The 11,740-nt window shown below is 52.6% G+C and overlaps 1 protein-coding gene across 1 annotated transcript in view; it reads right to left on the bottom strand.

Annotated features, from left to right (window-relative positions):
• Nucleotides 1–1,123: 1,123 nt before the first annotated feature.
• LOC140407685 (maestro heat-like repeat-containing protein family member 1) overlaps nt 1,124–11,740 on the bottom strand; it is a gene marked incomplete at its 3' end in the record, with an annotated part of 28,183 nt that continues 17,566 nt past the window's right edge. Inside the window, exons 2-6 of the mRNA XM_072495004.1 lie at nt 10,529–10,674; nt 8,399–8,530; nt 6,030–6,192; nt 4,933–5,031; nt 1,124–1,275 (exon numbers count right to left, since the gene is read on the bottom strand). Of these exons, the coding sequence (XP_072351105.1) occupies nt 1,124–1,275; nt 4,933–5,031; nt 6,030–6,192; nt 8,399–8,530; nt 10,529–10,674 (692 nt within the window). The remainder of the gene's footprint in view (nt 1,276–4,932; nt 5,032–6,029; nt 6,193–8,398; nt 8,531–10,528; nt 10,675–11,740) is intronic.

Genomic DNA, 11,740 nt, shown 5'->3' with positions numbered 1-11,740 from the left:
AGCACAGGGTTAGATACAGAGTAAAGCTCCCTCTACACTGTCCCCATCAAACACTCCCAGGACAGGTACAGCACGGGGTTAGATACAGGGTAAAGCTCCCTCTACACTGTCTCCATCAAACACTCCCAGGACAGGTACAGCACAGGGTTATATACAGAGTAAAGCTCCCTCTACACTGTCCCCATCAAACACGCCAGGACAGGTACAGCACGGGGTTAGATACAGGGTAAAGCTCCCTCTACACTGTCTCCATCAAACACTCCCAGGACAGGTACAGCACAGGGTTAGATACAGAGTAAAGCTCCCTCTACACTGTCTCCATCAAACACTCCCAGGACAGGTGCAGCACGGGGTTAGATACAGAGTAAAGCTCCCTCTACACTGTCCCCATCAAACACTCCCAGGACAGGTACAGCACGGGGTTAGATACAGAGTAAAGCTCCCTCTACACTGTCTCCATCAAACACTCCCAGGACAGGTACAGCACGGGGTTAGATACAGAGTAAAGCTCCCTCTACACTGTCTCCATCAAACACTCCAATGCATTCACATCCTTCCCATAGTGTGGCGCCCAGAACTGTGCACAATATTGCAGCTGGGGTCTAACTAGTGCCTTGTACAAGTTCAGTATAACCTCCTCGCTCTTGCACTCTGTGCCCCTATTAATAAAGCCCAGAATACTATGTGCTTCATTAACTGCTCTCTCCACCTGTCCTGCCACCTTCAATGATCTCTGCACAGATACACCCAGCTCCCTCTTCCTGTTGTAAACCTTTCTTTTATATCTTATTTTCCATATTCATACGACCAAAACGAATCACTTCACATTTCTCCTGATTGAACTTCCTCTGCCGCCTAACTGCCCATTTCACCAACACATCCCCTCAAATCCAGCATTATTCTCCTCGCAGTCCACAACATTTTCAGAGTTTGTACCACCCCCGACGCTTTTATATTATTGCCCAAGGAGTAAATAGACAGCCATTGGTTGAATTGGGAAGCAGGAATAGGAAAAATTCAAATTGAAGTTCCCGTAACCAGAATTAAATAGCTGAGGGGGGGGGGGGGGGTATTTGGGGGTTCAGCAGTAAGTCCAAAAATCATTGAAACCCCCCCCCCCCACCTTGGTCTCTTTGTGCTGCAGCCACACGTTGAAGAGAATCTCGTACGAGGCGTAGATCTCACTGGAGAAGGCGTCTTTCCTGACGGTGGGGTCCGGGGCTTTATCCAGGTTGGCCAGGTACTCGAGGATACTCTCGCTGAAATGTCCCAGAGCTACAGCCGCAAGAACGACAAAGGAAAGGGGACAGATTAGCATGAATAACACCGAATAAAAATGCAGGAGGCTCATGGAGTTATTACAGCACAGGAGACAATCCGACCATCCCATGTTCCCCCTCAGCGGAGTAATCCATTCAGTCCCCCAACCCCCTTCGCCTCGCCATCCCCCCCCCACCCTTTGCCCCCCCCCCTTTGCGCCGCCCCCCCCCCCCCCCAGGCGGCCCTGTGTATTTACTTTGCTTAGCTGTCCATCAAATTCCCTTTAGAAATCTTTCATCATCTCTGCTTCCATCAACTGACTGCATCGGCAGCGACTTCCAGCTAGTTAATATCGCACAAGAGGGTCAACGATTCAACCTTACTCTGAGCTCGGTCCTGCTCACACACAATGTCGCTCCACGCTGTCCCCATCAAACACTCCCAGGACAGGTACAGCACGGGGTCAGATACAGAGTAAACCTCCCTCTACACTGTCCCCATCAAACACTCTCAGGACAGGTACAGCACGGGGTTAGATACAGAGTAAAGCTCCCTCTACACTGTCCCCATCAAACACTCCCAGGACAGGTACAGCACGGGGTTAGATACAGAGTAAAGCTCACTCTACACTGTCCCCATCAAACACTCCCAGGACAGGTACAGCACAGGGTCAGATACAGAGTAAAGCTCCCTCTACACTGTCCCCATCAAACACTCCCAGGACAGGTACAGCACGGGGTTAGATACAGAGTAAAGCTCCCTCTACACTGTCCCCATCAAACACACCCAGGACAGGTACAGCACGGGGTCAGATACAGAGTAAAGCTCCCTCTACACTGTCCCCATCAAACACTCCCAGGACAGGTACAGCACGGGGTTAGATACAGAGTAAAGCTCCCTCTACACTGTCCCCATCAAACACTCCCAGGACAGGTACAGCACAGGGGTTAGATACAGAGTAAAGCTCCCTCTACACTGTCCCCATCAAACACTCCCAGGACAGGTACAGCACGGGGTTAGATACAGAGTAAAGCTCCCTCTACACAGTCCCCATCAAACACTCCCAGGACAGGTACAGCACGGGGTTAGATACAGAGTAAAGCTCCCTCTCCAATGTCCCCATAAAACACTCCCTGGACAGGTACAGCACGGGGTTAGATACAGAGTAAAGCTCCCTCTACACTGTCCCCATCAAACACTCCCACGACAGGTACAGCACGGGGTTAGATACAGAGTAAAGCTCCCTCTACCCTGTCCCCATCAAACACTCCCAGGACAGGTACAGCACGGGGTTAGATACAGAGTAAAGCTCCCTCTATACTGTCCCCATCAAACACTCCCAGGACAGGTACAGCACGGGGTTAGATATAGAGTAAAGCTCCCTCTACACTGTCCCCATCAAACACTCCCAGGACAGATACAGCACGGGGTTAGATACAGAGTAAAGCTCCCTCTACACTGTCCCCATCATACACTCCCAGGACAGGTACAGCACGGGGGTTAGATATAGAGTAAAGCTCCCTCTACACTGTCTCCATCAAACACTCCCAGGACAGGTACAGCACGGGGTCAGATACAGAGTAAACCTCCCTCTACACTGTCCCCATCAAACACTCTCAGGACAGGTACAGCACGGGGTTAGATACAGAGTAAAGCTCCCTCTACACTGTCCCCATCAAACACTCCCAGGACAGGTACAGCACGGGGTTAGATACAGAGTAAAGCTCCCTCTACACTGTCCCCATCAAACACTCCCAGGACAGGTACAGCACGGGGTTAGATACAGAGTAAAGCTCACTCTACACTGTCCCCATCAAACACTCCCAGGACAGGTACAGCACGGGGTCAGATACAGAGTAAAGCTCCCTCTACACTGTCCCCATCAAACACTCCCAGGACAGGTACAGCACGGGGTTAGATACAGAGTAAAGCTCCCTCTACACTGTCCCCATCAAACACACCCAGGACAGGTACAGCACGGGGTCAGATACAGAGTAAAGCTCCCTCTACACTGTCCCCATCAAACACTCCCAGGACAGGTACAGCACGGGGTTAGATACAGAGTAAAGCTCCCTCTACACTGTCCCCATCAAACACTCCCAGGACAGGTACAGCACAGGGTTAGATACAGAGTAAAGCTCCCTCTACACTGTCCCCATCAAACACTCCCAGGACAGGTACAGCACGGGGTTAGATACAGAGTAAAGCTCCCTCTACACAGTCCCCATCAAACACTCCCAGGACAGGTACAGCACGGGGTTAGATACAGAGTAAAGCTCCCTCTCCACTGTCCCCATAAAACACTCCCTGGACAGGTACAGCACGGGGTTAGATACAGAGTAAAGCTCCCTCTACACTGTCCCCATCAAACACTCCCACGACAGGTACAGCACGGGGTTAGATACAGAGTAAAGCTCCCTCTACCCTGTCCCCATCAAACACTCCCAGGACAGGTACAGCACGGGGTTAGATATAGAGTAAAGCTCCCTCTATACTGTCCCCATCAAACACTCCCAGGACAGGTACAGCACGGGGTTAGATATAGAGTAAAGCTCCCACTACACTGTCCCCATCAAACACTCCCAGGACAGATACAGCACGGGGTTAGATACAGAGTAAAGCTCCCTCTACACTGTCCCCATCATACACTCCCAGGACAGGTACAGCACGGGGTTAGATATAGAGTAAAGCTCCCTCTACACTGTCTCCATCAAACACTCCCAGGACAGGTACAGCACGGGGTTAGATACAGAGTAAAGCTCCCTCTACACTGTCCCCATCAAACACTCCCAGGACAGGTACAGCACGGGGTTAGATACAGAGTAAAGCTCCCTCTACACTGTCCCCGTCAAACACTCCCAGGACAGGTACAGCACGGGGTTAGATACAGAGTAAAGCTCCCTCTACACTGTCCCCGTCAAACACTCCCAGGACAGGTACAGCACGGGGTTAGATACAGAGTAAAGCTCCCTCTACACTGTCCCCTTCAAACACTCCCAGGACAGGTACAGCACGGGGTTAGATACAGAGTAAAGCTCCCTCTACACTGTCCCCATCAAACACTCCCAGGAGAGGTACAGCACGGTGTTAGATAGTAAAGCTCCCTCTACATTGTCCCCATTGAACACTACCAGGACAGGTACAGCACAGGGTTAGATACAGAGTAAAGCTCCCTCTACACTGTCCCCATCAAACTCTCCCAGGACAGGAACAGCACGGGGTTAGATACAGAGCAAAGCTCCCTCTACACTGTCCCCATCAAACTCTCCCAGGACAGGTACAGCACGGGGTTAGATACAGAGTAATAGTAATAATCTTTATTAGTGTCGCAAGTAGGTTTACATTAACACTGCAATGAAGTTACTGTGAAAATCCCCTAGTCGCCACATTCCGGTGCCTGTTCGGGTACACAGAGGGAGAATTCAGAATGTCCAATCCACCTAACCTGCACGTCTTTGGACTGTGGGAGGAAACCGGAGCACCCGGAGGAAACCCACGCAGACACGGGGAGAACGTGCAGACTCCGCACAGACAGTGACCCAAGCCGGGAATCGAACCCGGGACCCTGGCGCTGTGAAGTAACAGCGCTAACCAGTGTGCTACCGTGCTGTTGTCAGATACAGAGTAGGTCTCCCTCTACACTGCTCCCATCATATTCGATAAATCTCTTACCAATGGTGAAGACAGATTTCATGGCGTCCTGCTTTGCCATTCCCAGCATCGGCAGCATTGTCCCCAAGATGGCGGTCAGGAAGGGTACCATGCCGTACACTGAGGAACAAACTCAGCAGTCAGTACAGCAGCGATGGTGCACAGGCAGCAGCAGAAAATTACAACAAAGTCTCAAAATAAACCAAACTAACTCGCCCAATTTTAAATGTGGTGATGGGAGAGAACTTGGCTTTTGTTTTAATTCGTTATGGGGTGTGGGCGTCGTTGGTTAGGCCAGCATTTGTTACCCATCCCTAATTGCCCTCGGTGAGGTGGTGGTGAGCTGCCTTCTTGAACCGCTGCAGTCCACGAGGTGTCGGTACACCCACCGTGCTGTTAGGGAGGAAGTTCCAGGATTTTGACCCAGCGACAGTGAAGGAACGGCGATATATTTCCAAGTCAGGGAGGTGAGCGACTTGCAGGGGAACCTCCAGGTGGTGGGGTTCCCAGGTATCCGCTGCTCTTGCCCTTCTAGATGGTAGAGGTTATAAGTTTGGGAGGTGCTGTCGAAGGAACCTTGGTCAGTTACTGCAGTGCATCTTGTAGATTGTACACACGGTAATTAGGGATGGGTAAAAAAATGCCGGCCTAGCCAGCGAAGCCCACATCGCATAAAACTCAATTAACAAAACAAATAGAGGGGGAGGGTATAAAAGTGAGCTGTGCTGAATCTTGATAGATTACTGGTTAGGCCTCAGCTGGAGTCGTAAGTCCAATTCCGGGCCTACAATTCAGGCTTTTTTGAGGGCGAGGGCGTTCAGTTAATGTGGTGACGGAGGAAGCTGGACTTGTTCTCCTTCAAGCAGAGAAGGTTAAAGCGAGGAGGGATTTAACAGAGTTTTTCAAAATCAAGAAGGGTTTTGACAGAGTAAAGGAAGAGAAAAGTTCTCTAGTGGCAGGCAAACAGAGGTTGGCGAAGGGTCCCACACGGAGGAGGTGGTGGTGAACCTGTTTGGATTTAGGCCGCAGGTCAACCATGATCTCATAGGCCCTGCAAAATGGCCACAAAACTAGAGAGAGAGATCAGCTAGGAAACCGAATAGCACCGTCAGCCTCACCGTTTGCTGTGGAGAGGTTGGCCAGTGTGCGAACCACAAAGAAATGCGGTAGAATCCCCGGCTGGAACTTCTGCAGAATCTCCTCCATCACCTCGTTGATGAACCTGCATCCCAAAGCCACGAGCAGGTTACTGGCAGCTTCCTGCCAGTCAGGGAGCACCTCCTGGAGCAGAGAAAACACCGCACAGGTCAAACATTCTGTCCAGACGCACCCGCCATTCTGTCCAGCACTCCCTCAGTACTGACCCTCTGACAGGGCAGCCCTCCCTCAGTACTGACCCTCTGACAGTGCGGCACTCCCTCAGTACTGACCCTCTGACAGTGCAGCGCTCCCTCAGTACTGACCCTCTGACAGTGCGGCATTCCCGGAGTACTGACCCTCTGACAGTGCAGCACTCCCTCAGTACTGACCCTCTGACAGTGCAGCCCTCCCTCAGTACTGACCCTCTGACAGTGCAGCATTCCCGGAGTACTGACCCTCTGACAGTGCAGCACTCCCTCAGTACTGGCCCTCTGACAGGGCAGCCCTCCCTCAGTACTGACCCTCTGACAGTGCAGCACTCCCTCAGTACTGACCCTCTGATAGGGCAGCACTCCCTCAGTACTGACCCCCTGACAGTGCAGCGCTCCCTCAGTACTGACCCTCTGATAGGGCAGCACTCCCTCAGTACTGACCCTCTGACAGGGCAGCGCTCCCTCAGTACTGACCCTCTGACAGGGCAGCGCTCCCTCAGTACTGACTCTCTGACAGTGCGGCACTCTCTCAGTACTGACCCCCTTGCTAGTGCAACACTCCCTCAGTACTGACCCTCTGACAGTGCGGCACTCTCTCAGTACTGACCCCCTTGCTAGTGCAGCACTCCCTCAGTACTGACACTCTGACAGTGCGGCACTCTCTCAGTACTGACCCCCTTGCTAGTGCAGCACTCCCTCAGTACTGACACTCTGACAGTGCAACACTCCCTCAGTGCTGACCCCCTTGCTAGTGCAGCACTCCCTCAGTACTGACACTCTGACAGTGCAGCGCTCCCTCAGTACTGACCCTCTGATAGGGCAGCACTCCCTCAGTACTGACTCTCTGACAGTGCGGCACTCCCTCAGTACTGACCCTCTGACAGTGCAGCGCTCCCTCAGTATTGATCCTCTGATAGGGCAGCGCTCCCTCAGTACTGACTCTCTGACAGTGCGGCACTCCCTCAGTACTGACCCTCTGACAGTGCAGCGCTCCCTCAGTATTGATCCTCTGATAGGGCAGCACTCCCTCAGTACTGACCCCCTTGCTAGTGCAACACTCCCTCAGTACTGACCCTCTGACAGTGCGGCACTCTCTCAGTACTGACCCCCTTGCTAGTGCAGCACTCCCTCAGTACTGACACTCTGACAGTGCGGCACTCTCTCAGTACTGACCCCCTTGCTAGTGCAGCACTCCCTCAGTACTGACACTCTGACAGTGCGGCACTCTCTCAGTACTGACCCCCTTGCTAGTGCAGCACTCCCTCAGTACTGACACTCTGACAGTGCAACACTCCCTCAGTGCTGACCCCCTTGCTAGTGCAGCACTCCCTCAGTACTGACACTCTGACAGTGCAGCGCTCCCTCAGTACTGACCCTCTGATAGGGCAGCACTCCCTCAGTACTGACTCTCTGACAGTGCGGCACTCCCTCAGTACTGACCCTCTGACAGTGCAGCGCTCCCTCAGTATTGATCCTCTGATAGGGCAGCGCTCCCTCAGTACTGACTCTCTGACAGTGCGGCACTCCCTCAGTACTGACCCTCTGACAGTGCAGCGCTCCCTCAGTATTGATCCTCTGATAGGGCAGCACTCCCTCAGTACTGACCCTCTGACAGTGCAGCACTCCCTCAGTACTGACCCTCTGACAGTGCAGCGCTCCCTCAGTACTGACTCTCTGACAGTGCGGCACTCCCTCAGTACTGACCCTCTGATAGGGCAGCGCTCCCTCAGTACTGACCCTCTGACAGTGCAGCGCTCCCTCAGTATTGATCCTCTGACAGTGCAGCGCTCCCTCAGTACTGACCCTCTGTCAGTGCAGCACTCCCTCAGTGCCGCACTTGTCGGTCTGGTGTGGTGAAGTTTCTGGAGCAGGACCTGAACCCCCAATGTTCAGATTTCAAGGCCACAGTTTCTGGTCAGTTATCGGGTCTCTCGTGTGGAACGTCATCGTGGGCAGGGGCGAAAGTTTGTTTTAAAACGGAGGAGAGTAATCAGGTGCCCTGTCAGAGGCTCACAACCCCCTGCTGACTATGATGACCCCCACCACTGAGCAGCCAGTCACACAGGCAGAACACAGCACAGAGAAATATCAGTGTTCCTGTGCCAGGGAGGGACTGGTCAAGGTGGGAAAATTACCTTCGATCTGGTCATCTCTTCCGAAGCTAAGGAGATGACCATCCTGGCCAGGGATTGGTCCAGCTGGCTGATGGTTTCCTTGACGATGGCCTCCATGCTGTGGAGTATGATGATGCGATGAACATGGACCAGCTGGAGAAAGAGAGAGATTTTGACGGAGGAATTGAATATCACAATGAGAGGGAAGATAAGGAGAAACCGCTGCCCCAATGGCTGTTTAGCACAGGGGCTGTTTAGCACAGGGCTAAATCGCTGGCTTTGAAAGCAGACGAAGGCAGGCCAGCAGCACGGTTCAATTCCCGTAACAGCCTCCCCGAACAGGCGCCGGAATGTGGCGACTAGGGGCTTTTCACAGTAACTTCATTTGAAGCCTACTTGTGACAATAAGCGATTTTCATTTTTTTCATTTCAATGGTGGCCTTGGAAAGGTTCCAGAGGAGGTACACAAGAACGATCCCTGGAATGAAGAGCTTGTCGTATGAGGAACGGTTGAGGACTCTGGGTCTGTACTCGGAGCTTAGAAGGATGAGGGGGGATCTTATTGAAACTTACAGGATACTGCGAGGCCTGGATAGAGTGGACTGTGGAGAGGATGTTTCCACTTGTAGGAAAAACTAGAACCAGAGGACACAATCTCAGGCTAAAGGGACGCTCCTTTAAAACAGAGATGAGGAGAAATTTCTTCAGCCAGAGGGGGGTGAACCTGTGGAACTCTTTGCCGCAGAAGGCTGTGGAGCCAAATCACCGAGTGTCTTTAAGACAGAGATAGAGAGGTTCTTGATTAATAAGGGGATCAGGGGTTATGGGGAGAAGGCAGGAGAATGGGGATGAGAAAAATATCAGCCATGATTGAATGGCGGAGCAGACTAGATGGGCCGAGTGGTCTCATTCTGTTCCTGTCTCTTCTGGTCTTACGGACAGGTCGAGAATTGGAGGGCACCGGTTTTCAGCGATTGAGACAGGAAGAGAAACTGCAGCCAGTGGTTAGGATGTGGAGTGCGCGGCCTCGCTGTGGTCGAGGCCCATTCAATTGTGGTTCTTAAAAGAGAATCGCATTTTAAAAAAATTCTTCCAGAGATGTGGGCGTCGTTGGTACTTGGTGCCCATCAACTCAATAATAAATAATCTTCATTATTGTCACAAGTAGGCTTACATTAACGCTGCAATGAAGTTACTGTGAAAAGCTCCTAGTCGCCACATTCCGGCGCCTGTTCGGGTACACAGAGGGAGAATGTCCAATTCACCTAACAAACACGTCTTTCGGGACTTGTGGGAGGAAACCGGAGCACCCGGAGGAAACCCACGCAGACACGGGGAGAACGTGCAGACTCCGCACAGACAGTGACCCAAGCCGGGAATCGAACCCGGCACCTTTCTGAGGCAGCAGTGCTAACCACCGCGCCGCCATTTCCTTCCCTAAAAGTGGCATTGGGTGAACCAGATGGTTTTTTACCACAATAAATTCATGGTCAGCATCACGGAGACCAGCCTCCAGATTTATTACTCAAATTTAAATTGCACCAGCTGCCATAGTGGGATTTGAACCCATCTCCCCAAAGTCTGGGCATCTGGGTTACCAGTCCGCCATCGGTCGTCTCCCCCCCCCCCCCCCCGCCCCCCACGTGCAGGGTTACAGGGAAAAGGTGGCAGAATGGGATGAGCCGAGTTGGGCTTGCAGAGGGCCAACACGGGCATCGAGTGGCCTCCTCGTGCGCCATAACCGTCCCACAAATCGAACACAGGACCGCCCACAGCTAGGCCCAAAATCAGTCAGATTTTTGGGGCAGCATAGTGGTTAGCACTGCTGCCTCACGGCACCGAGGTCCCAGGTTCGATCCCGGCTCTGCGTCACTGTCCGTTTGGAGTTTTCACATTCCCCCCCCACCCCGAGTTTGTGTGAGTTTTGCCCCCACAACCTAAAGATGTGCAGGGCAGATGGATTGGCCACGCTAAATTGGCCCTTAATTGAAAAAAATGAATTGGGTACTCTAAATTTATATATTTTTTTCAAATCAGTCAGATTTCCCCGAGGTTACAGGCTGGGCCTGGAGGTCAATGTATCGAACAGGAAGCTGGTTTGAGGCCACAGGACGGTATCTGACAGAGCAGGCCTCAGGCCCTGCGGCCTACCTTACTGTGCTTGCTGAGGTAAGAGTGACAGGCAAGGAGCACCAGCCGAGGGTGACGGTAGCCCAGTTCCCGGAGAGCCTGCGACACTTCCTGCCGGACGCACTCATCCTTATCAAACGCTGCGTCGATCAGTGCGACAGAAAAAGCTGCGGAGGGAAGCACAGAGCACTCATTAACCCAGCCAAAAACCTCCCTCGTCACTTCAACGTCCATTTAAATCACACTCTCAAACCTCGCTGCACTGGAGTGACTCTCTGACCAACCCTGACACCGTGTCGCACGTGGAGAGATTAAGGGAGGTGACCAAGGCCCGCTCAACGAGGGAGGGGGAATCGTAAAGGAGGAAAGCGAGAAGTGAGGCAGGAGGGGTTTAAGGGAGGGATGTCTGGGGTTTTGGGCACGGGCAGCCTGAAGGCAGGTCTCTCCAACATTCCCCCCCCATTGAGGTTCAAGAGGCCATAGCTAGGGGAGGGGGGGGGGGGGGTTGTGGGCCTGCAGATCAGAGCGCCGAGGCCCACACAGGCACGGGGAGAATGTGCAAACTCCACACGGACAGAGATCCGGGGCCAGGATCAAACCCGGGTCCTCGGCGCCGTGAGGTAGCAGTGCTAACCACTGCACCACTGTGCTGTCCCTACTCTCACTAAGTTAATAAACCCCATCCACTCAGTTCCAGAAGCCCAAGAAAAGCTCCAGTCCCCCCTCACTCCATTTGTTCTGGTCCCCATACAGTTTCTCACTGACACTGGATGTCGCAAAGTTCCTCAGACCCAACTAACTTCCACTTTGAATTGTAGTCACTGCCGTGCACAGCAAGTTCCCACAAAAAGGTCAAAGAACCCTGGAAAGCAGGAGGCCATTCGGCCCTTCGAGCCTGCTCCGCCATTCATTATGATCATGGCTGACTATCCAACTCAATATCCTTCCTGCATCTCCCCTGTCCAGTCCTGTTAGAATTTTATAGGTTTCTATGAGATCCCCCCTCATTCTTCTGAGCTCCAGCGAATACAATCCGAACCGATTCAATCTCTCCTCGTACGTCAGTCCCGCCATCCCAGGAATCAGTCTGGTAAACCTTCGCTGCACTCCCTCGAGAGCAAGAACATCCTTCCTCAGAGAAGGAGACCAAAACTGCACACAATACTCCAGGTGTGGTCTCACCAATGCCCTGTATAATTGCAGCAAGACATCCCTGCTCCTGTACTCCAATCC

Source organism: Scyliorhinus torazame, unplaced genomic scaffold (assembly GCF_047496885.1).
Source record: "Scyliorhinus torazame isolate Kashiwa2021f unplaced genomic scaffold, sScyTor2.1 scaffold_1808, whole genome shotgun sequence".
NCBI lineage: Eukaryota > Metazoa > Chordata > Chondrichthyes > Carcharhiniformes > Scyliorhinidae > Scyliorhinus > Scyliorhinus torazame.
Note: the sequence above shows the minus strand (reverse complement) of the source record. Positions and strands in the feature narration are given on the sequence as shown.